The sequence below is a fragment of the Castor canadensis genome, chromosome 7, assembly GCF_047511655.1.
Source record: "Castor canadensis chromosome 7, mCasCan1.hap1v2, whole genome shotgun sequence".
Classification (NCBI taxonomy): domain Eukaryota; kingdom Metazoa; phylum Chordata; class Mammalia; order Rodentia; family Castoridae; genus Castor; species Castor canadensis.
This window is the reverse complement of record NC_133392.1, coordinates 150,878,496-150,901,980: the sequence shown is the minus strand read 5'-3', so window position 1 is coordinate 150,901,980 and position 23,485 is coordinate 150,878,496. Positions and strand designations below refer to the sequence as shown.

General features: G+C 51.4%; 1 protein-coding gene across 1 annotated transcript in view; it reads right to left on the bottom strand.

Annotated features, from left to right (window-relative positions):
* Padi2 (peptidyl arginine deiminase 2) overlaps positions 1-23,485 on the bottom strand; it is a 40,078-nt gene that overhangs the window by 3,904 nt on the left and 12,689 nt on the right. The window contains exons 4-14 of the mRNA XM_020168869.2: positions 19,945-20,006; positions 17,392-17,509; positions 16,852-16,977; positions 11,888-12,066; positions 11,357-11,460; positions 10,167-10,278; positions 8,012-8,119; positions 5,326-5,477; positions 3,971-4,115; positions 3,014-3,107; positions 1,113-1,198 (exon numbers count right to left, since the gene is read on the bottom strand). Coding sequence (XP_020024458.1) covers positions 1,113-1,198; positions 3,014-3,107; positions 3,971-4,115; positions 5,326-5,477; positions 8,012-8,119; positions 10,167-10,278; positions 11,357-11,460; positions 11,888-12,066; positions 16,852-16,977; positions 17,392-17,509; positions 19,945-20,006 — 1,286 coding nt within the window. The remainder of the gene's footprint in view (positions 1-1,112; positions 1,199-3,013; positions 3,108-3,970; positions 4,116-5,325; positions 5,478-8,011; positions 8,120-10,166; positions 10,279-11,356; positions 11,461-11,887; positions 12,067-16,851; positions 16,978-17,391; positions 17,510-19,944; positions 20,007-23,485) is intronic.

The window sequence follows — 23,485 nt, the reverse complement described above, 5'->3', positions numbered from 1 at the left end:
AGGTGTTTGGTGAACTTCGTGGGTCCCTGGTACCTGCTCCACTGACACCCTCTCCCCAGCAGTGGAGAGTATTGGCCCTGCTCCAACCTTCAGGTGGAAGATCATTCGTGGATTCCTGTCTGTACTTCCTGCCCCAGTGATTGGTTCAGGGGTGGGCAATAACCCAGGAATAAGCAAATGAATGTAAAAACCCACCCTGGCCTTAGTAATTTGTTTAGGTTGGCCCAAACAACCTAAACAAGTTGAAATGCAAGCTCTTGTTCAGCTGTGTGTGTGTGGGGTCACCCTCAGTGGATGTTGTGTTGGGTGTATATGAGGCCCTGAACTATTGCAGCCATATTCTTACCATGAGGCACCTTCAGAGACTGAGAAGTAGAGAAGTGGAGCTGGAGCGCTGATCAACCTGTGCCTGAAATCCATTCTACCACTGCCCTTTCCACTTCAATGAGTCAAACATTACATCATTACTTTTTTTCTTAAACCAGTTTTTTAATTTTTAAAAACTTGGATCCTTAAAATATGCCCATGAAAATAAAGAGATACTTAATTCAAATAAATATGACTGGTTTCTTTATCTGGATGCAACCATTGAGACTTAGGAACTCAGAGGTGAGGATCCATGCATGGACAGAAAATGTCAGGGACCTGTGACCTCCAAGGTCAGGGCCTGTGCTCATATGGACATATTTCTGGAAACCACATTTGTAGCTTTCATTTTTTTTTTTTTATTTAAAACAGTACTGGGATTTGAACTCAGGGCTTCATACTTGTAAGGCAGGCAGCTCCACCACTTGAGCCACACCTCCAAATTTCATCATGTTTTAAAGGCTTGTGCCTTCCCCAAATGACATGAACACTGGTCTAACAGTGACCTTGACTCTTTGGCTCTGCTTGTATGCCTCCTTCCCAGTGATCCTGACTGCCTCTTGTCTGTGCTGGGAGAGACTTTGTTAGCCCTTTACCTTCCAGGCAGTAATGAGGCTGACCAATGCTTGTTGAGGACCTGTCAGTACTGGCGCACTGTGTGTTAGAAGCCCTTGGTCATTTTCTGTGGAAGCCCCAGGATATCAGGACACGAGGCTCAGCCCTCCCGGCCCTGGGCCCTGGCTCACCTGGAAGTACTGGTTTTCCTGCACCAGGCTCTCGTTGGACAGGATCTTGTTGATGGTGATCCGCTTGCTGCTCATTCCCCCCAAGCCTGAGGAGGGTCAGAGGGTTACAGCCAAAGCCTTAGATGCCAGTTTGGGTGCTCTATCTGAGCCAACTTTGGACTGGAATGGGGACAGGGAGCCCAGAACAGGCTGAGGACTAGGAGGGAGGAAAACAGGCCCGTCCTCCTGGGGATGGCAGTGCACACACCTTCCTCCAGGGTCGGCAGTGTCCCCCAAGCCAGGGAAGAAGCCTTGGTTGCCTTGTTTTCTCTCTAACCAGTGAGTGGGGATGGTACAGGTAGTCTTGTGCCCCATTGGTCAGACCCAATGCCCACTGAGCACCTATATGTGGCAGGCACACTTTTCTTCTCATGATGGTGTGTCTTGTTTTTTGCAGGGCTGGGGATGGAATCCAGGGCCTCGTGCAAGTTAGGCAAGTGCCCTACCCTGAGTCTCACTCCAGCGCAGGCAGGCCTTCTTCTAAATGCTTTGTGTGGATGAACTCATTAGACCCCCCTGCATTTCTCTGTGGTAGCTGATACCATTTAAAGTGAAGAAACTGAGACACAGACAGGTTAAGGACCTGTCTAAGGACTCACGTGAAGCACCTTGCTACGTAACCCAGACAGGTCTCAAACTCAAAATTCTCCTGACTCTGCCTCCTGAGTGCTGGGATTACAGGTGTATGCACCTACTTTATTTTTGTTACTCTAGGAAGAGCCTGCTGGGCCATCACACTTCCCAGGCTTGTAGCTTGACGACCGCGGAGATCAGGGCTGTCAGAGCTTCCTCCTCACCACTGCGTGCCCTCATTACCACAAAGACAGTAAGGGTCCCTGTATCTTATGGGTATGTTTACTATAGAAAGGAAATCTCCAGAAAGTCAATGCCAGCCACTCCCATCGGTGAGGAATTACACCAGGACAGAATTGGTCCTGGCCGCTCTGCACACTGCCAACAGTCTGAGACAATTAGGTGTGGAGGACAGGGACATAAATGACCACCACCTTTGGGCACACAGGCTTTTGCATGTGAGATCTATCGAGGATACCCACCTGAAAAGTGGCAAACAGTAACTTAAGAAAACTTGGATATGGACAGTGGGGAGAGTTATTCATCCCTAATTTATGTACTTACAAATGATTAAAATGAAAGATAGGTTATGTATACTTGAACCACGATTAAAACATTTAAAAAGTAGTGAGACTGCCATGGCTGCTCAAACCTGACCCGGAGTCTCCATCTGATCAGTTTTCTTTTTCCCATGATTAATTTAGGCACAGACCTCATCCCAGTCTATGTCCATCCCAGATAGATGGATGTCTCAATGGAGCTCCCAGGATGACAGTGATGATGCCTGACTGTGCATCCTGTCTGCCAAAGCCCATGCTCCCTCCTGTGCCTAAGCTGCAGCAGGTCTGTTTTCTCTCCATCTTCCTTTCTAAGGCTGAGGTGCAGTTCAGTGGTGCAGCACTTGCCAAGCATGCGTGAGGCCTCAGGCTTCCTCCCCAGCACCTCAAAACAAAACAACTTCCTTTCTAAAATACAAGCTCCTGGGTGCAGATCACACATGGGTTTGGGCCCTTTAACTTTTCTCTGGGTCTGGTGTCATTTCAAGTGTGCACTAGGTCCTGAAGAAGCACTTTGTCAATGACAGTAAGAATGGCTCGATGGTCCACTTGGCTCCAGCAAGGGACAGGAGAACCCAGGATTCCTTGCCACCATGGTGGCTTCACAAGCCCCGGAATAGGCCACATGGCCAGGGAGGTGGGGCTGAGCACTCGGGGACAAGGAGCTCATATGCCCATCCTCCTGAGTTTCTCTGGGCTCCTGCTTCCTGCCAAGGCCCCATAGCCACTCACCTTTGAACATGATGGCCTCCCCATGGCCCTCCTTTTGCTTCTCTCGGAAGAGCTTGTAGCAGGCCGAGGTGCTAGCCATGAGCAGCCGGAATTCCTGCGAGAGACAGTCCGGGGTACAGTTCTGCCTGGGAGGAGGAGGCTAGGGAGCAGGAGGGGCCATGGCTCTGCATCCCTTAAGCCTTCCACACAGAGGGGCCATGGTTCTCTGCAGGGATCCGTCCTCCTCACAAGGCTACTTCTCATCCTTCATCCCTCTTGGCAATGCCATTGGGGCGAAGCTCAGAGTCAAAAGGACAGAGGGAAGGGACTTCTCCAAGTTGCCAACAGGCCAGGCCATTTCTACAGAATTTCCAGGGTACAAAGTGGCAGCCATTTCTTTCACTTCAGAAAATGAAAAACTGAATTGTAGCTACTTGGGAGTCTGAGATCAAGAGGATTGAGGTTCAAGGCCAGCCCAGGAAAATATTTTGCGACACCCCCATCTCCAAAATAACCAGAGCAAAATGGACTAGAGGTGTGGCTCATGTGGTAGAATGCCTGCAAGTGCAAAGCCCTGAATTCAAACCCAGTCCCAGTCTACCCCTCCAGCTCAAAAAAAAGGGTGTTATGGCCAATTCAGTAGCCACTGTCATCTGACTGCTGAACACTTGAACTGTAGCTGGTGTAAATGGAGATAAGCCATAAGAGTGAAATACTCACCATGGTATGAAGACAGTATGAAAAAAGAATGAAAGCTGCTCACTATTTTTATGTTGATTACACATGGAAATGCTGATATTTTGGATTTATTGGGTTAAACATTTACTTGCCACAGCTACAACATACAAAACAGCTTCAGCCCACTTCCTTCTTCCTCTGCTGTCTGTTTCCTTTAGATCCTAGATCCCACTCTCTCCTGGCAAGGAGAACATGGGTTCTGCACTCTCCTATTCACTCTAGTCTTGGGGACTAGCTCACCTTTGTGCCTGGGATGGGGATGAAAGTCATGAACTCGTCCACATGGCCCACAGTCAGCCAATCCGAGTAGAGTTCCACAGGCGCCTGTACTTGCTGGGCCTGCAGGAAGTCGCGTACCACCTTGGTCATCCTCCGACCACCAGACCTGGGCATGGTTGGAGAGGAGGCAGTCTTTTAGGAGGCTGCTCCCCACCTCCTCATGTCTGCCGCACCTGAGGGCCTGCAGGAGGTGTTTAGCCTCTGGAACACAGGCTGGCACTGGGTGTCATTAACAGAGTCACAGGAGGAGTCTGAGTTGCAGTGCTGAGACCGTGGAAGGCGTTTGAGGCCAACGGGAAAGAGAATGCACTGGTCACAGCCACACCTGCGTGAGGCCTGGAGGCTGGCCATCAGCCCCCCGAGGGTGCAGGTGAGTATGCGGAGGCAGCTTCTGTGCTCAGCAGTCCTGTCTGGACCACTGGAGGTGACAGGAGACTGATGGCTTCAGATTCTGCCCCAGCACACTGCCCTTTTGTATACTAACTACTGCTCGCTTTAATCTTTAGTGGTTCAAGTGATGCCTTCTCCAGGAAGCCCTTCCTGACTTCTACATTCCCTGGGGCTTTCAGTCTCCCCATCATCCATAGATATAACCTCCCATCATCCATTTCCATGTCTGTGAACCTCCCTGAGGGCAGAGCAGGCTTGACATCTGCACAAGGAACAGTTGCTCAATGGATGAGTGACCACTGAGTGGAGGGAGAAGAGGAGGAATGTGGGGAAATGGCCACTGCCTGTATCCCCCAGAAGGCAGAACATCTCATATAGCTCAGAGGGACTTATGCTCAAATCCTGGTTGATCCATACATGCAGGTTCCTGGCATCCTTTTTATGAAATGAGTACTCTCTCCCCAGCGACTGCTCTGACCAAGGAAGAATCTGCCTTTTCATTGGCTGGTGGTTAAGTGGGCAGGGAGTGGGGTTGTTGTGGACAAGTCAAAGAGCCAGGGACTCATGTTTCCCGGCTGCACCTGGTCTTTTCATACCTCTTTCATGTAGGGCAGCCCTGAGGACTCACGGGGATGCTCCTGGTCCCTCTCTCAGGGTCCCTTCCCTGGATTCTTCCATCCTTTCCTCATCTGTTTTATGGTCTCCCAGTTGGGAAAGGGAGAGATTTATTTGATTATATAGCAGATCCTAATTTATACTAAGATGTAAAGGCTGACTTGGTTTTCTTTATATTCACAGAGTCGTGATGGGGGTGTGTAGGGGTTCTCCCAGCCACTCACTCCAGGCAGGAGCAACCCAGACCACCTCTAAAGAGAAATATCCCCCTCCCCCTCCCACTGCCCCCCTGCCCCACTCTGGCTTCTTACAGAGGAAAGCTGCTCCCGATAAGGATCCGGCCGAGGGGGTACCACTTGCCATTCACGGTCACCGGGGGACTGACCTCCAGGTTCCCGAAGGAATCCAGGCTGGTGACAGTCTCAAAGAGGGGCTCCCGGGTCACGTAGCCAAAATCTGGGCCCTGGACAGAGGGCACACACTTGCCATTAGCCTCTGGTAGCCAGGAACCCTCAGCTCCAAGCAGCTGCCCCGACAGCACTCCTTGGCCTTGCTGTTGGTGGGGTGGTGGTGGGGGGGGGCTTGGCCTCCAGAAGCATCACCTGAGGTCACCTATTTCCACCAAAGAGCAGGGGCCTGGGCATGGGGAGGCTATGGATGAGCTGATGAGAGTGAGGGAACGACTGTGAGTGTGTGTACGAGCGTGTGCACATCCAGGTCTCTGCGTGGGCCTGTTTTCCCAAACACAGATGCACAGTGGTGATTTCAAGATTAGTCCTCATGTGTGCTGTATATGTCTCTGCTCATCTCTGAATCTCTCTGGCCCTCAGGTTCCTCATCTGTAAAAGCGCTGATCAGGTGACCTGAGGCAGTGGTAGATTGGATGTTTATTTTGGGGGATTTGCTACCCCTTCCCAGCAGAGAACTTTGCATCCTGACCCACCACATGTGACTTCTGGTATCTCCCTGCAAAAGGAATGTTACTTTCCCAACCATCACTGGGTCACATGACTTGCTTTGGGCCAATTAAATATGAGCAGAGATGCTGGCCAGTTAGGAGCAGAAGCTGTACGAGCCACCACACATGTCTGCCCACTTTTCTTCTCTTTGTCTTAAGCTAGGAGGATGGTATTCTCAGCATGAACTGCTGCTTAACGGAGGCTCTAGAATGAGAAATCAGTCTCAGACAAGCAACCAGCTCAACGTGGGAGGTGAGCAAGCAGGAGACCCTGGCTGTTATCAGCTACTGAGACTGGGGACTTGTTTGTCACTGCAGCCTTGCCTAGTGTTAGCTGACTAATACATGCAGGAACAGCACAGACATGATCTGCATGCCACCCCAACCCGTCCTGACAATGGTGAGTGCCCCCTGAGCCCAGAAGCAGCTTCAGAATCCTTCTGAGCTGGCACACCAAAAGATAAGACATACTGACCCCATGAATGTTAAGATTTCTTTCATGATTTTTTTAAAAGAATGTTAGGAAGCAGGCTGGCAGAGTGGCTCACGTGGTGAAGTGCCTACCTAGCAAGGGTGAGGCCTTGAGTTCAAACCTCACTACCGCAACAAAACGAAACAAAACAAAAAACCATTAGGGATCTTGTTTGAGAGCTTGCCTGGGGGCTGGAACTAAGCTTGCCTAACAAAAATCTGTGGAGTGGGAGATGTGACCTGGCCCAACCAGGAGGCACAGGGGACAGCTGTGCCTCATGTGGGTGGATGGTGGCAGCTTAACGCTTTTTCGCCTGAGGCCCCAGCTGGTGATGCGTGAGTTGGCAGGAGGTGGCCGGAGGCCGGCAGCTGGGGCTTTACAGCATTATACATGCGGCACACAGCACAAAGCCAGGCCTGGCCCAGCCACCAGGAACAATGCAGCCCAGGCCTTGGAACCAGTCCAGCCTGGAACACTGAAGGCAGGTGGTGGCCCAGGGAAGAGAGAGGAGAGAGAGAGAGCAGGTCTGGAAGCTTGGGTCTCATGCTAGTAGTAGCCCTGGTGCTGGTCCAGTTTGACTTGACTCCCCACAGTGCCGGGGGAGTGGACTGTAAGCTCACTGATGGTGGTGGCCAGGGCTGTGCAATGAAACCCCGACAATTAATGGTCATTGGATCATGCACAGCACTGAGGCCCTGAATACTCCTTTAACCTTCCTGGGGATCCTGTGAGTCCCATCCCATTTCTCTTCCCATTTTACAGATGAGCAGACTGAGGTTCATGGAGGTTAAGTTGCTTGCCCAAGATCCCAACTCTGCTGTGGGACCACTGCTCTAGGCCAGGTCCCTCTGATGTTCCAGAGCAGGCTCTGCCATCTCTCTGGGATGAGGGGACTAGGTGAGCGAATATTCTCAAGCAGTAGGTATGTACCAGGCCCAGTGTCACCTCTGAGCAGCCTTGACATCTAATGGGGAGGCTCCCCTGCATGTGACCTTGGGAAAGCCCCTGACCTACACCTTCCCTGTATCATGCTCTGCCCAGGCCTCTAGCCACCTGTTCAGGAGGAAGGGTGAGTTCAAAAGAGGCTGGTTTCAGTCCTGCCCCTACACGGGTAGCTAAGGAACAAATGGAGGTGACAATTGGCTGTGCAATGAAAAGAGTCGGATTGCTTTAAATAGACCCCCCCCACGTGCCGAGAACCACAGCCTCAAAGTCACCATGAGCTCTGAGGTTAGAACCATGAGTTGCAAACTACATTTTCCCTCTTTGAAACATTTCTCTGCAAGTTGGAGGGGCAGGCTACAGCAAGGGTTGGGGTCCTGGATTGGGTCCTGCTTTGTCCCCCTTGGTTCCTGTTTCCCTTGAGTCACCTCTCTCTGTTTGGGGAAAACATTAGTCATCAGAGCAGGAAAGGACCTCAGAGGCCACATTCCAGCTGGCCCTTTTTGCAGATGAGCAAACAGAGGCTCTGGGCAGCAGACTAGGTCAAGGGTGCCCAAGATTCTCCTGACTGCTCTATCCTGTAAGAGTCCCTGGTGTCCCATGCAAATGGCCCTCGGCATCTCACCAGGAGTTGCTTAATGGGGAAGTCCTTCAGATTTCCATCTCGAGGAGAGTCCAGCACCACCGGGAAGCCCTTGTGGGGGGCCTCGATGTAGCCAAACTCAATTTCATCCTGTGGGGACACCGAGGAAAACTGTCAGCTGGGCCTAGGGGATGCCTGGTAGTAATCAAGGGTGGAGAGGGCTTAGGACAAGCACGTAATTTGTGCACTTGGGCCAACAACTCAAAAAAGCACAAATGAGCCGGGCATGGTGGTACACGTCTATAATCCCAGCACTCAGGAGGCTGAGGCAGGAGAATTTCAAGTTTGAGACCAGCCTGGGCTACTTAGTGAGACCTTTTTTTTTTTTTTTTTTTTTTTTTGTATTTTTCAGGAAGTGAGTTCCCAGCCATCCTCCTGATGTGCTGATGGAAATGGAATCAATGATGCCTCCTTTTCCTGCTCTGAATGGGAAGCCATGCATTGGAGATCTCTCCCTGCCCCCACACTCACAACAAAGTACTTACGCCCACTTCTTGCTTTATGTGTACATAATTTTAAATCCTAAAAGAATAAAAAGCTCACCCCACCCCACAATCCACATTTGGAGAATACAAAGATGAATATGCTATGGTCAGGAAATATCCCATGGAACTGGATGTTAGGATACTAGGGTCTGGGATGCAAATTGGACTTTTCTTTTCTTTTTTTTTTTTTTTTTTTCATTTTTCTTTTATTATTCATATGTGCATACAAGGCTTGGTTTATTTCTCCCCCCTGCCCCCACCCCCTCCCTTACCACCCACTCCACTCCCTCCCGCTCCCCCCCTCAATACCCAGCAGAAACTATTTTGCCCTTATCTCTAATTTTGTTGTAGAGAGAGTATAAGCAATAATAGGAAGGAACAAGGGGTTTTGCTGGTTGAGATAAGGATAGCTATACAGGGCATTGACTCACATTGATTTCCTGTGCGTGGGTGTTACCTTCTAGGTTAATTCTTTTTAATCTAACCTTTTCTCTAGTTCCTGGTCCCCTTTTCCTATTGGCCTCAGTTGCTTTAAGGTATCTGCTTTAGTTTCTCTGCATTAAGGGCAACAAATGCTAGCTAGTTTTTTAGGTGTCTTACCTATCCTCACCCCTCCCTTGTGTGCTCTCGCTTTTATCATGTGCTTATAGTCCAATCCCCTTGTTGTGTTTGCCCTTGATCTACTTAGTGAGACCTTGTCTAAAAAAACAAAACAAAACAAAGCACAAGTGCATAGAGCAGAAAGCACATTTCCTTTGTACCTCCTCCCAGTCCCCAGTTTTCCTCCCACAGCAAACAATGGCAGAAACCATCCCAGAGATGGTCTGTATGTTACAAGTATTTCTTTCTGCTATCAACCCCAAAACATCCTAAATATATTTTCCTGCAAGTAACAATTTCGCGTGAAGCGTATTCTACATCTGTAGTCATAGACTGACCATATATCCAACACTTTTTACTGTAGTTATTTTTCAAATAGGGTCTCTTGATTTTTCCAAGGCCAGCTAGGACCACAATCCTCCTCAGATTTATGCTCCCCACTTAGCTAGAATGACAGATGTGGGCTACCACTGCACACCCAGTTTTTTGTGAACTCAGGGCCTCATGCTTGCTAGGCAGGTGCTCTACCACTTCAGCCACTCTGCCAGCCCTGTTTTGTGTTGGGTATTTTGGAGATAGGGTCTTGCAAACTATTTACCCAGGGCCGACTTTGAACTGTGATCCTCCTGATCTCTACCTCCTGAGGAGCTAGGATTACAGGTATGAGCCACTGGCGCCCAGGGCACACCAGCTTTCCATTGATTGAGATGGGGTCTTGTAAACTTTTGATCTGGGCTGGCCTTAAGCCAGGATCCTCTAGATCTTTGCTTCTGCTGGGATTACAAGTGTGAGCCACCAAATCTGGCCAGTCTTATTCTTTGTAGCTGTTGCACAGCACTCCACAGCAAGGCTGTCACCAGGCCCCCATGAATGGACACCTTGGGTGTTTTGCAGCCTTTTGCTGCTACAAGAAGCTACACTGCAGGCCCTGTCCATTCATTCATGTCTCTGTGCACATGTGCAGGTGTGAGCTGATGCCTGGGCATTTACACTAACCTCCTCTTGCCTGACCCCCATGTCATGCCCTCCCTAGCCATGGCTGAGCTTTGTACCTGGATCCACCGGTCACCACGGTTTAAGTACTGGAAGCAGATCTTCAGCTCACAGTTGGTTTTCTCCACCAGGTTCTTCACCTCCTTCAGGAACAGGTAATTGTCCTTCATGCTGAGGAGGTGGGGAAAGAGGAGGCCAGGAGGAAGGGTGAGTAGGGACAGGTGATAACAACTGGCATTTCTGGCTGAGCTGGGCCAGTAAGGCCACGTCTGTGCTCACAGTCACCTTTGTAGAGTTCACTGGAGTCAAGGGCCACATACACTCACCCACGTATGCAGCTGTTGTCAAAGTCAGGAGCAAATCAAGTGAGGAAGGGAACCCTCCCCCTCCCCTGCCTCTCTGCCTCCCCAGATTTTATTTTATTTTATTTTTGTGGTACTGGGGCTTGAACTCAGGGCCTACACCTTGAGCCACTCCACCAGCCCTTTTTTGTGTTGGGTATTTTCAAGATCGGGTCTCGAAAACCATTTACCTGGGCTGGCTTTGAATCGTGATCCTCCTGATCTCTGCCTTCTGAGTAGCTAGGATTACAGGCGTGAGCCACTGGCACCTGGCTATTTTATTATCATTTTTTTAAAAGTTATCACTCAGAATTTTTAGCATACTATCTTTTTTTTTTGGCAGTACTGGGGTTTGAACTCAGAGCCTCACACTTGCTAGGCAGGCGCGCTACCATTTGAGCCAGGCCTCTGGTCCTGCTGCCCCAGATTTTAAAAAGAGCTCTGCCTGGCATGAAGGTCAGGGATGGGCGGAGGACCTCCAGTCCAGCCAGCCGTGTGTGGCCACTTTGTTCCCTTGCTTCTCATTTCACTGTTGTCAGTTTAGCACATAGTAGGTACTCAATAAACACCTGCTTAATAAATGAGCAAGATGAGCTGACTGCCCACTGCCCAGTGCACGGTTGGGCCCAGCAATGCAAGAGAGAGGAGTGGTGTTACTTTTGGAGCACACACCCTATGCCAGGATAAACGCTTGGACAAATGCTTTCCCTACTCCTTCTCATTTACTCCTCACAGTCACCCTGTGGTGTGGGCATTTCGCAGAAACAGAGGTCTGGAGAGGTCAAACCTCCAGGTCATGTGGGTGCTAAGTGACAGAACCAGGAACTGAATTCAGGTTGGTCTGCCCCCGAAGCCCAGCCACTGGTCGTTCAGCCATGTTGCCTGTCTGGGCTGTGACCACCTCTTACCAGCACACAAACACCGACACAGGAGGCAGGATGTTGGGGGTCATGATCCATGGTGCAATCCGGAACTTCACGGTGTCTGTGAAGATGGGGGTCAGGGGAATCTCCTGGGCGTAGGGGAGAGAGAGAGTGTCACAGAAATCACATCAGGGCCTTTCCATTCCTGCCCTCCAAAGTGGGGGAAACTGATGACAATAGCTCATTGATTGAGCACTTACTGTATGCCAGGGCTCATGCCAAGTATTTTTACACATACCCAGGGAATGGGTGCTACTATAATCCTTGCTTTTCAGATGGGGAAACAGAGTCACAGAACTGTTAAGTCACAAGGTTAGCAAGTGGTGAAGCCAGGCTTTAAACCCAGGTGGTCCGGTTACTGGGGTCCCCACTTGCCCCTTCCCAAGTTTCCAAGCCTGGACACCCTCGGTGCTTTCAGGGAGCAGAGCACAGTGTGGGCTCCTGGGAGTGGGCCTCTGCTAGGTGCCCCAGCCTGACCCCAGGCAGCCCCTCATCAGGGAGACCTGGAGCCCTCACCTCCGCCATGTACTCCAGCAGGCTGACATGGATGGAGACCAGGCCCGAGAAGCCCTCGTCAGGGAAACAGAGACCTTCCACGAAGAACAGCAGCTCCGCGGAGCCGCCTGTGTACTTGACCACATGGTAGAGCTTCTGCCGGCCCAAGATGTGAATATAGCGCTGGCCGAAGAATGGGTCTGGAGGGGGAAGGACCAACATCAGGCCTCCAGCCCCATCAGGAGGAGGTCCGTGAAATCCCTGATACAGACGAGGGGGCAGAGAGCCGTGTCCTCTAGATGCAGAGAGAAAAGCACAAGCAGAAGTGCCACCAGGATGGCTGTGACCTGGTCATTTGTCATCGTCTCAGCACTGCTGTGCACCAGCTGGCTTCCAGTTTCCTCATCTATAAAATGAGCTAGCTGTTCTTGTGAATAGCTAGAATGTTCTTGTGATGAGAGCAGATGATAACCGCACAGCTAGTGGTGGATAGAACGTTACTGTGCCCATTTCACAGAGGAGGAAACTGAGTCTCACAAAGGAGAAATGGCTTGTCCAAGGTCAAATAGCCAGTAAGTGGCTGAGCTGGAACTCAAATTCATGTCTAATTCTGCATCCCAAGCTCCCATCCCCTTTGTATAAATAACACACGAATGTGTCATTTGTACCAGAAATTTTCTTCTATTACAGAAGCTGTGTTGGTTGAAGACCAATGAGTGGGTATCTGGCTGTCCATTTCCATGGTGGGGAGGAGTGGCAGGGTTCTCCAGTGCCTGCCTCACTGGAATCTCCAGCTTGCCACAGTTCCATTCCCTCTGCTCAGGACAGTCATGTTCCTCCTCCCTGAAGGTCTTGCTTCGTGTCATTTGTGGGAATCCTGCCTTGATCCTCAGAGAGGAAGCACTGGACTCTGCCTGGAGCCTCCACAGCTTTTTCCCTTCCCCATTACAGCCTCCGTAAGTGCACATGATCAGTGTGAGGACAGAGCCAGGCCCCACCAGGCCCAGCTCCCCACCTGGCGTATGGTCATGTTTAATAAATGCCTTCTGGATAAACGAACGACTCCCACACCACTCTCAGAGAAGAGGGCAATGGGGAATTTCTGGGCTGGTTTGGAGCACATGGATCAAATTACTACCCTGTTACCAGCAGGGGCCAGACCTTTGGGGAGCCAGATGGTCAGGACAGAGCATCTGTAAGAGCAGTGCTCAGCCGATGATAAGACAGAAGTGGGAAGCATCATAAGGGCAGCGTGGTGAGTGAGCTGCTCTCGTTATGCGGGGTGGGCTGGAAGGGGAGGCAGGGTGGGAGGCATCAGAGCAGGGGGAGGTGGCCTTTGCAGGTGGCGGGGTGGAGGTGGTGTGTGTGGGAGGAGATACTTGCATGGACAAAGGCATGGAGGCAGGGCCCTATGCAGTTCCAGAAGGACTTTCTTTATGCCCTGCAGAGCTGGAAGGGCAGAGCCAGGTTCAGCTTGGTACTTTTAACAACAATGATACTGGTTAATGACCAGCCACCCAAGAGTTAGAATGTGGAACCAGAACTCTGCAGCACACAAGGTGCTGGGTATAACCTGTGAAATGAATGACACACCACAAAGCCTGGGCTTGGGATGGCTCTTCCTCAAGGCAATCACTCATCTGGCTGAGGGCTGGCCACCATAGTAGTGGTGTCTTTCAAAGCTATGGAAGCTCTGGGAATTCGCTTAACCTCATGAGCCTTAGTTTACCCAACTGTTAAACAGAGGCTAACAGTGTCTATGCCACAGGGTCATTGTGAATGACACAGCATCAGTAATTTTAGTAACCTTGGCAACTATGGGTAACCATAGGTAACCTGTGGATACTACAGTTAGGAGAGGCTGAAAATGAGTTGGTGATGTGTTCCTCACCTGCCAGGCCTTGACTGTCCCAAGGACCACATCACAGCCCACCCCCCATGCCCACATGCCCCAGGCTGCACTGGAGCTGACTGATGCTCAGGAAGCAGTGTCAGGCCTTGAAGCCTCTTGTCCCTGCAGAATAGCCTTCCCCAGGCTCAGGGCAGCTGGGGGTCCCTCAGGGTCTAGGACTGGGGGAGGGTCTGGCCAGGGGGGGTCAGGTAGGAGGACATATTCTAGTCATCTGTTACAGCTTTCTCCTCCTCGTGTGGCCTGTGTCTTGTGATTCACAGTGTGTCTTTATCTTGGGCCTGTTTCTGGCAGTTTGGGCAGTGCCAGGCAGACTCATTCCTTGGTAGGAACAATCTAGCCATTGTCCCAAAGAGTCACTGCCCACCCCCACTTCCCTTGCTGGCCAGGGATGTGGATATAGCACTGGCTGAAGAACGGGTCTGGAGTGGGAAGGACCAACGTTAGACCTCCAGCCCCATGGGAAGGAGGATGGTGAAATCACTGACAGAGATGGAAGGCAGAGAGACTTGTCCTTTTGTCACAGAAAGAAAAGCACAGGCAGAAATGCCTCCAGGATGGCTGTGACCTGGTCATTGTCATCGTCTCAGCACTGCTGTGTGCCAGCTACTTTCTGGCTCCCTGTAGGCACCAACAATACCTCTCTACTGAGTGGCTCTCATGCCTTGGGCTGGACCCACTGGCTACTTCAGCCTCTCCAGAGCCCCAGGCATTGACTCCAGCTGGCCAGTGTGTGCTATAGTTTGTCCTAACCCTTCCAGACATTCTGTAATGATTCCCCTCCCAAGAAGACTTCAAGAGTGTGACCAACTGCCTTCGTTTGTCTGGGATCAAGGGGTGTCTCAGCACAAGGGACTTTCAGTGCTAAAACCAGGGGAGTCCTGGGTAAATGGGGAGAACTTGGTCACTATGTCCTTGTAGGAAGAAGGAAGGCACTAACTCTTGGGTTCTGGGCAGATCCTGACTCTGGAGCAGGTCACCAGGCCTTCCACTGGAAATCTCTGCCCACCCTGGTCACTTTCATTAATAACCATAACATTTCCGACTAAAGCAATAATGGCTGTTTAGAGAGTTTTCCTTGGCCAGCTATGCGGAGAACCTGTCACATGTCCCTCATTCCTTCCTTCCTGTCATCTGGGGAGGTGGGAGCTCCTGCCCTCCCCACACCACAGTGCAGAGGAGGGTCCCAGGCTGGGGCTGGTGATGGGATCTTTCTGGCTCCAGCGCTCTCTCTCGGGACCCCTTGAGCTCAGCACCTGACTGTGGCATAGCTGGACCATCTTTTCTAGAACACAGGTGACCATATGACATTCGTGGAACACAACACATCTTTATCTACAGGTGTATTTGGATTTTGACATCCCCCCCCACCGCCCAGTGCTCACATGGTAGAAAAGGAAACAGGGCCACAGATGAATAGTGGTCTGTCTTCTTTTTTGCCTGTCTGAATATTTGGAGTCCCAACTGAGTGGGAAGCTGACTCGCTGTCTCTGCAGGACGGTGGCCCAGCTGAGACAGCCTCTGGGGAACTCTCTCTAAGCTTCTCTGTTTGCTTGCCTTCTCAGGACCCATCTCGGATGGCAAGTGGTGAGGAAATACGAATACAGAACAAACCTGAGTCCATTCCATTAGCAAAGGGAAGAAACCTCTAGAGATTGCCCAGCGTCAGTCACTATGAGCAATGGGTCTTAGTCAATGCCAAGGCTGAGTCAAAGCCCAGGCTGACTCCTCCTGTACCCCTCATGCCCCGTGGCAACTCTGGCCTGGGTTTCAGGGTAAACATCTACATGCCTGGCCCCCTGGGGCTGTGGAGCCGGCCTGACTATCAGGGACATTCCAACCTGGGAGAGGTCACTGCCCAAAGACCAGGGTGGATCTGAGGAGAGCAGGCCTCAGGTGGCTGCTATCCACTGGTGTCCTGGCTAAATCACTCCCTGAGGTAACTGTCCCGGTACTAGTGGGCCAGGAGGGGTTCCAGAATGAGGCCCGAGGTCCTGGTCCCCCCAACACAGCCCCTTCCCTGCCCCCACCACACTACAGTGCTGAGGTGCTTTAAACAGATAAATCAGCCCTTGACAGTACCTTGCTGAAAGCCCTCTAATGGCGTTCCACTGCACTTAGAATAAAATTCAATGCTCTGGTCAGCTCTCTAAACTTGAATCCCAACCCTGTCTTTCTGCTCCTCTAAAGCTGCACAGCACCGCTCCCAGCTTACAACACACTTCCCTCAGATCATGAATGGCTCCCTCTTTCTCCATCATTTCAGTTTCAGTTCAACTATAACCTCTCCAGAGAGGCCTCACAGGACTAACTGAACCAGCGGGGCCTCTGATCTGGCATTCTGTGGGAGACAGTCTATTTCATTTGCTCTTTTGTGTTATCTATCTTCATCTATTTAATGGTACAATCTTCTATCTATTTAATGGTACTGGGGTTTGAACTCAGGGCCTCACGCTTGCTAGGCAGGCGCTCTACCACTTGAGCCATTCCACCGGCCCTCTTTTGCGTTGGGTATTTTTGAGATAGGGTCTCTCAAACTATTTGCCTGGGTTGGCTTCAAACCACGACACTCCTGAGCTCTGCCTCCTGAATAGCGAGGATTACAGGTGTGAGCCACTGGTGCCCAGCTGCTGTGCTATTTATTATGCTTCCTTTGCTCTGCAGGCAGCTCCTGGAGGGCAGGATGCAACTGGGTCATGTTTAATGAGGACACTGGCACTGAGTGGGAGGTTCTGGACCCTCTATTGCCACCAGGAAAGACAAAGGATTAACTCCCGGAGAGCCCCACAGCAATCTCTAGGGGTCTTGGAAAGCTGGAGATGCCAGACACCTCTTGGAGGAGGTTTCCATCTCATCTCAGGTATCATAAAGGCAGCATGACCCTGACCTCAAAAGCCCATCCTCTCCTGGCCATTGGGAAGGACACAGACTTTCCCTTTGTAGAGTCTCTGACTCCACAGGACAATAGTGTTTCTGGGCTGCAATGACTGAACCAGGCCTTGGGTTCGGCAGTACCTGCAGGGGTGAGTGCTCGGGGAGGAGGGTGGTGGCCTGAGGACAAAGCTGGGTCACTCACTCTCCACGTAGAACACGCCCACTTTGTCCGAGTCTGACACGGGAATGTAGAGAACCATCTCGTACCCGGCGGGCAGGCGGTCAGGGCCTTTGGTCCGCAGGATCATCTGGGACATGTCCTTCAGGTCTGGGGACACATGCACAAGGAGGTCAGCGGAGGGGAGGCTGGGGCGGGGTGAGGCTATCACTGCCTTTTATGTTTATAATCAAGAAAAGCTGACAGGTGTGTGCCATGGGAACTAGAGAAAAATATGCACCAAGGAGAAGAGAAGAACTGGTTGTCACCTCTAAACCCAGAGAGGACCTCCTATTAACCCCTGGGGAATTTCCTTCCAGTCCTTTTTCTTCCCCAGCAGTCACTTTTGAAAAAACATGGTTCCGATTGAACTGTATTTGCTATTTTGCTGTTGGCTTTGAGCACGAGTGGACATTTGAGTCCAGCATCCTCAGCAGGCCCAAGTCCACACCTACCTTACCCTCCGCCCTGCCCAGGATAGGGACAAATGATTCCACTGCTCCCCCAGCGTGACCCCGCTGGCACCTTGCTTGCTGTACACCTTCTCATCGCTGCAGTCCTCCTTGGGCAACCAGGGTGTGTCTCGGTCACAATTCACCAGTAGGATGGCCCCCTGGCCCTCTGGGCCCCAGGTCCAAGACGCCTGCAGTGGCAGGAAGATTGGTCAGCACCCTTCTGGGCTCTACTGCAGTACAGACCTCAAGGGACACTGAGAAACAGCTCCCACCATCGTCAGGCTCAGCTATGACCTGACAGATGTGAGTCCCAATTCTGACATCCAGAGAGGACCTGTGTGGGTGTCCACAGCAACTTTGAGAGACAGTGGAACTGGAAGACTGGACAGGGCATGTGGGCCTCAGCTCTGGTGGGGGTGGAGGCAGGGAGGGCGAGGGTGGCCAAAGGAGGAGCAGACAGACATGCTAGGCCAGGTCTGAGGTCCCCTGGGAGACTGTTGCCAGACATGAAGCCCTCCCAATGGAGCCACATTGGTGCTCCATCTTCCACACAGCAGCAGAATGCTGCTAGAACAAGGTCCGACCCCACCACAGGTCACATTGCTTCCCTGATTTAAGTTGACCCTGAGGACTGCAAGGGCTGGTGAGGCCTCCTGCCGCTCCATCTCATCATGTCCTTGTCCTCACTCACTCTACTCCAACCACACCAATGCCATTCTGCTCCCCAGAGGCCAAGCCCTGACCCTTTTGTGAGGACCTCCACCTGGACAACCTGTCCATCTTCCCCTGGCCAACTCCACTGCTCCTTTCAGACTCAGCCCTTCTTCCAGGACAACTTTCAGACCTCAACAGCTTCCCTGCTCTACACATGGCACGGTCCACACACAGTCTTTGGGGCACTTAAGACTTTATGACAACAGCCGCCCACGTCATTCTTCCTCCAGCGTTGGTCCCCTCCCTGCACTGTGGGCTCCCCATGGGCGGGGGATGGGCTCCTCTTGTTCTTTGTACATTCCTGGGATATAAAAGATGTTCAATGGGTGCTTATGGGATGAACAAAGGAAATACAAAAACTTTACTGGCCCATTTCTGGGGTGGGGGTGGCTGTGCTTGGTGGGGGTAGAGGTAGAAATTCTGGCCGAGTTCAGGCCCACAAAACCCCTGGTGACTTTGCCAGGGCAGGAAGCCTTCTCCCTAGGTTTGGCCTCAGGAGCCTCATGTGACTTGACACAGAGAGTGGTGTGCAGGGCTGACCTGGGGCTGAGGCAGAGTTTAGCTAAAAGGCATGGTGAAGGTGCTGCCCAATAGGCCAAGGCCTTCCTCTCCCCCCAGCCCCAGACCTGTAGAGTCTGGAAGGCCGCTTGGCCTCAGGCTTCTTACTAAGCTCTGTTTAACTTTTTTTTTTGTAGTACTGGGGTTTGAACTCAGGGCTTCATGCTTACTAGACAGGCGCTCTATCATTTGGGCCACTCCACCAGCCCTTTTTCTGTTGGTTGTTTTTCAGATAGGGTTTTGCTTTATGTCTGGGCCATGATCTTTCCTGCGTCCCTGGTCATATCTGGGATGACACACTCACCACTGTGCCCAGCCATTGGTTGAGATGGGGTCTTGTGAATATTTTGCCAGGCTGGCCTCAGACTGCCATCCTCCTGATCTCTGCCTCTTGAGCAGCTGGCATTATAGATATGAGCCACCGTGCTCAGTCCTCCATTTTACTTTTTAAAGTGCTCATCTAGCTGGGGGTGCAGTCAGTGGTGGGGTGTGTGCTTAGCATGCATGTGAGGCCCTGGGTTCCATCCTAGCACTGCTCATAATTAACGTAGTCTTCAGAAATAACGGTCTGGATGCACACATAGCAGAACCTATGGAGCTTAAAAACTGGTTGAGGGAAAGTACAAAACAGAATGAGGTCAGGAAAACCTGCCATCTGCATAACTTAAAACTGCACGACACCAACCATGCTGTGTTTCCCAAAATCATAAGAACAGAAAGAGACACTCCCAATCCATTAAAGGGTCTTCTGTAGGGGAGCGGAAGAGCAGGGAGCCCAAGGTGAAAGGGAACGAGTAAACGAATGAATGAGCAAATGGTGAATGAATAAACGAAGAACAGAAAGGCGCGGGGCCTCACAGGAGCCAGTGGGGATAGCGCGATCAATTCAGCCCTCTGCTCCTGAACGGCTCCCCTGTTCCTCAATTTTTTTTTTTTCGAGTCAGAGTCTTGTTTTGTAACTCAGGCTGACTTGGAACTTGCTAAACCCAGAGTGGCCTTGAACTCATAATCCTTCTGCCTCCACCTCCATGCTGAGATTACAGAGGCATACACCACACCCTGCCCCCTCAACTTTAAAATAAAAGGTACAATAATCAGGACGGATGGCTTTGCAGCGATGCCTCTGTTGCAGGCACATTTCTTCTTCTCATCAGCTCTGTTAACTGGGTTGGGGAAGCAGGCTCGGTGCCTGCTCTGTAGCTGACCCTATAGGGAGCCTGGGCTGCTCATCGCTGTGCTGTGTCTGGGAGCCTGCCTTGGATCTCAGCCCCTTCCTGATAAACGGGAGGTGTGTGCCCCTCTGTGGGGGGCCCAAGGCCACATGCAGGGCTCTGCCCTGGGAAGCAGCTACCTTTTTTGGGTTGTTCTTCTCCACCACGCCGTCCCGGTCTGCGTCCACATCCAGGGAGATCTCTGGGGATAAGAGACACGGGTGAGTTGCTGAGCCTGTGAGACAGTGTGGAACGGACATAAGGGGACCCGCGGGTCAAGGGGCAGTCCCACCACTCACTCGGCCACTGGAAAGGGAGGACCTTGGTGAGATCGTCTTCTTCCAGCCTCGCCTAAAATGCCACACTGTGAGCGAACTCAGTGGACACCATGTGCACCTGGCAATTTACAGCTTCAGAGGTGCAGCTGGCTGGGTCAAAGTCCCCCTTCTCTGGGACTTTACCTCAGAGAGTTAAAGACATATGCTCAAGGTCACACACAGTGTAGTAACACAACTAGGGTACACATGGTAGCTGGTCCAACTCACTCATTTTGAAACTGTGCTACAAGACCCTCCAACTGCCTCTCCTCTCCCTGACACATCGCCGCCGCTCTCGCTCTCTCGTGTGCAGTTCACTCTGCCTCCTGCAGAGCACTTTTAAAGTTAAGAAATTCAAGCCAGCTTGTAATCCAAGCTACTTGGGAGGCTGAGATCGGGAGGATCTCAGCTCAAGGCCACCCTGGAGAAAACAGTTTGCAAGACCCCATCTCCAAAATGACCAGAGCAAAAATGGACTGGAGGTTTGGCTCAAGCAGGAGAGTGTCTGCTTTGCTAGCGTGAAGCTCTGAGTTCAAAGACCAAGTCCCTCCCATATATACAAAAAAAAAAAAAAAAAAGAAATTCAGCTGGGCATGGTGGTACATGTCTATAATCCCAGGAAGCTGAGGCAGGAGGATGGTGAGTTTGAGGTGAACATGGGGTACATAGTGAGACATTGTCTCAAAAATAAAAAATAAAGGGAATTCGTGATGTGATGAAGCGGTATAAACCAGCCTTGAATTTCTTAACTTTAAAAATTTTATCAATGTAATACACACATAGAGGAGCAAAAATACGAAATAAAATGATTTCAAAGTGCATCTAAAGAAAATTAGCTGTTCCCTGTCCGGCCCTCCTTCTTACCTCCTTAATACTAAATGATGTACTTCTGGCTGTGACCCTACATGTTATGTGCAGACTGAAATTAGGCCATTTCACCATTGGACATCCTTGTTACCTTGTTACCTCCTCCTGTCCTCCTTCTCAATTTCTTAGAACCTGTGAGCTGTCCCTTAGTCAATTGACATGACCTCCTCTGCACTCCACCCTCCTGTAGAGCCCCCCTTCAACTACCAGCCACCCCTAAAAGTTCTCCCTGCCAGCTCCCCTGTGTCTGACAATCCGATTCCATTGGGCTGATGCTTACAGGGACTGTGGACAGAGCTGGCATGATGGGCCCAGAGATCTGCCCTCCAGGGACAGCTCTGCCTTCCCCAGGGGGAGGACGGAGAGGACACCTGTTTCAGGGCCTCTGGGCTCCAGACGACATTTCCCAGAGGCTCTGGATCCTACCTCAGCTCCCCAGAATAGCCCTGAGGTGTCAGGTGGCACTGGGGTGTGGGTTGATCAACGGGAAATGTCACTAGGATTGGGTTCAAGGCAGTCTGCCCTGACATGGAGATGCTGAGGCTGAGGCTACATTCTGGCAGGCTGCCAGCCCCATGCACAGTGGTGGGGCAGGGTTCTGGGGTGCTGGGGTGCTGGCCTGGCCTCCTTGTCTTTCTGAGCAGCTTGGGATTCTCCCTCCTCTACTGCCAGAAGGGCACTTATCCGAGGCTCCAGGGAGGGACAGGAATGAGTTCCTAGGGCCCAGAGCCTGTGTGCTGTGCCCTCTGCTAGGACCATGGCAATGATGAAAGGAGACAATTCCCCCTCCCCCACAAAGCCCCTCAAATGGGAAAGGCTTTGCAAAGCGGCCCTGATTGGACGCCTGATGGTCCTCAGGGATTAAGAGCTCAAACCCCTCATTCCATAGCTGGGAAAAAGTGAGGCCTAGAGTGGGTGGGCAACTTTTCAAGTGCACACAGCAAGTCCTGGAGGACTAGGACTGAGCCCTGGGCCTGATTTGGGCAAGGACTTTCACAGATTTGTTCTGGTACCACAGGAGGAAGGCTGTGGACAGTACTTCTTCCTTTTCACCCACATGGACAGTAAGTGTGCCTTTCTCAAGAGCAGGGGAGCTTGAACGGAACACCTGCTTTGAGCCCTTGGCACAGACCCTTTGCACAAGCCATCCCAGTCAATCCTTGGAAGCGCTGTGCAAGAAAACACTGTGCAACTATTTTGCAGATGAGGAAACCGAGGCTGGGGGATGAGGTAACTTGCCCAAGGTCACAGTGTGGCTGGTGGAGGCTGAGCTGAAGTTTATTTCTGTTCCCACCCTGAAGCCAGGGCTCTTTCTACTCAGTGTGGGCTCAGAACAGGACTCAGGTGAGATGGATTCAGATATCTTTGTGGGGGGGGGGTGAAGGGAGAAAGGGAGTCCCACCTTCCAGGTGCGATCAGGGTTTCCTTCCCTCCCAGGTGCTGCCCCTGAGTGATCACTCAAAAGCTCATCTGGTATATGCCTGAGGGAAGAGAAGACCTGGGCAGTGGAGAACACAGAGAGGCTAGTGGTTCCCCAGAGAACTCAGGGTGGCTGGTGGAAGGTCACTGGGGTGAGTTTTCATGAGGCTTAGTTTTTGCAGTGTTAATGGCTATTTTATTCTGAGAAGATGCTCTTCTCAATCTAGGTATTAAAATAATGGCGATGGGTGATGGCAAATTATCTTATTGATGTCTCTCTCTCTCTTTTTTTTGCCATTCTGTGTTTTTGTTTTAGTCGGTGGAGGGGGACTTTTTCTGACCCATGGAATCTAAATGTCTGGAGCTACGGAGGTTAAATTAATGTGGAGCAGAAGGCAGAGATTTGACGGGTGAGAGGGTCCCGAGCCTTGGGCAGAAAGGCATCTTAAGGGCTGAGCCCCCTGCTCCTCTGTGTGGTCCTGGGGGAGGGACGAGCTCGGCCTGCCTCCTCTCAGAACTTCATTTTGCCATCCAGCCTATCTGTCTTGTTTTGGTGGATGTATTAAGGGTGCAGTCAGCCCCGGGATTACCTTCAGTGGACAGGCCTCTGGCCCCTACCCTTCCTGCCTTCGTCCTTAGGTGTCCCTGTCTCTGTGGGGTTAGGTGTCCCTGGGGACAGTCATCTGAGATGGGGTGGAGGGAGCTATGTGAGCATACTTGGTTCACTCACGTGCCAGGGTTGAGCACAGCGGGGGAGTTTGCTTGCCATCTCTCAAGGCTTCCTGAGGTCATCCCAAGATCCCCATCTGGGCTGGGGACCCCTTGGTACAGAAAGAGGGACAGGCCGAGGAGCAGCCAGGCCCCTTGGGGCCTTAGCTGAGAGGTGGGAGGGGTGCTGCGGTGTGTGTATTTCAGCAGAGGAGGCTGGAGAAAGAGGGCTGATGCAGGAGCCACCTGTTTTCTGGGGAGACTCAAGACCCGCAGAGAATGTGAGATACCCCGGATGACACCACTTTCTAGGTGCGTGGCCTCAGGCAGTTTTTCGTTTGTTTTATCTTTTCTGAACCTTGGTTTTCTC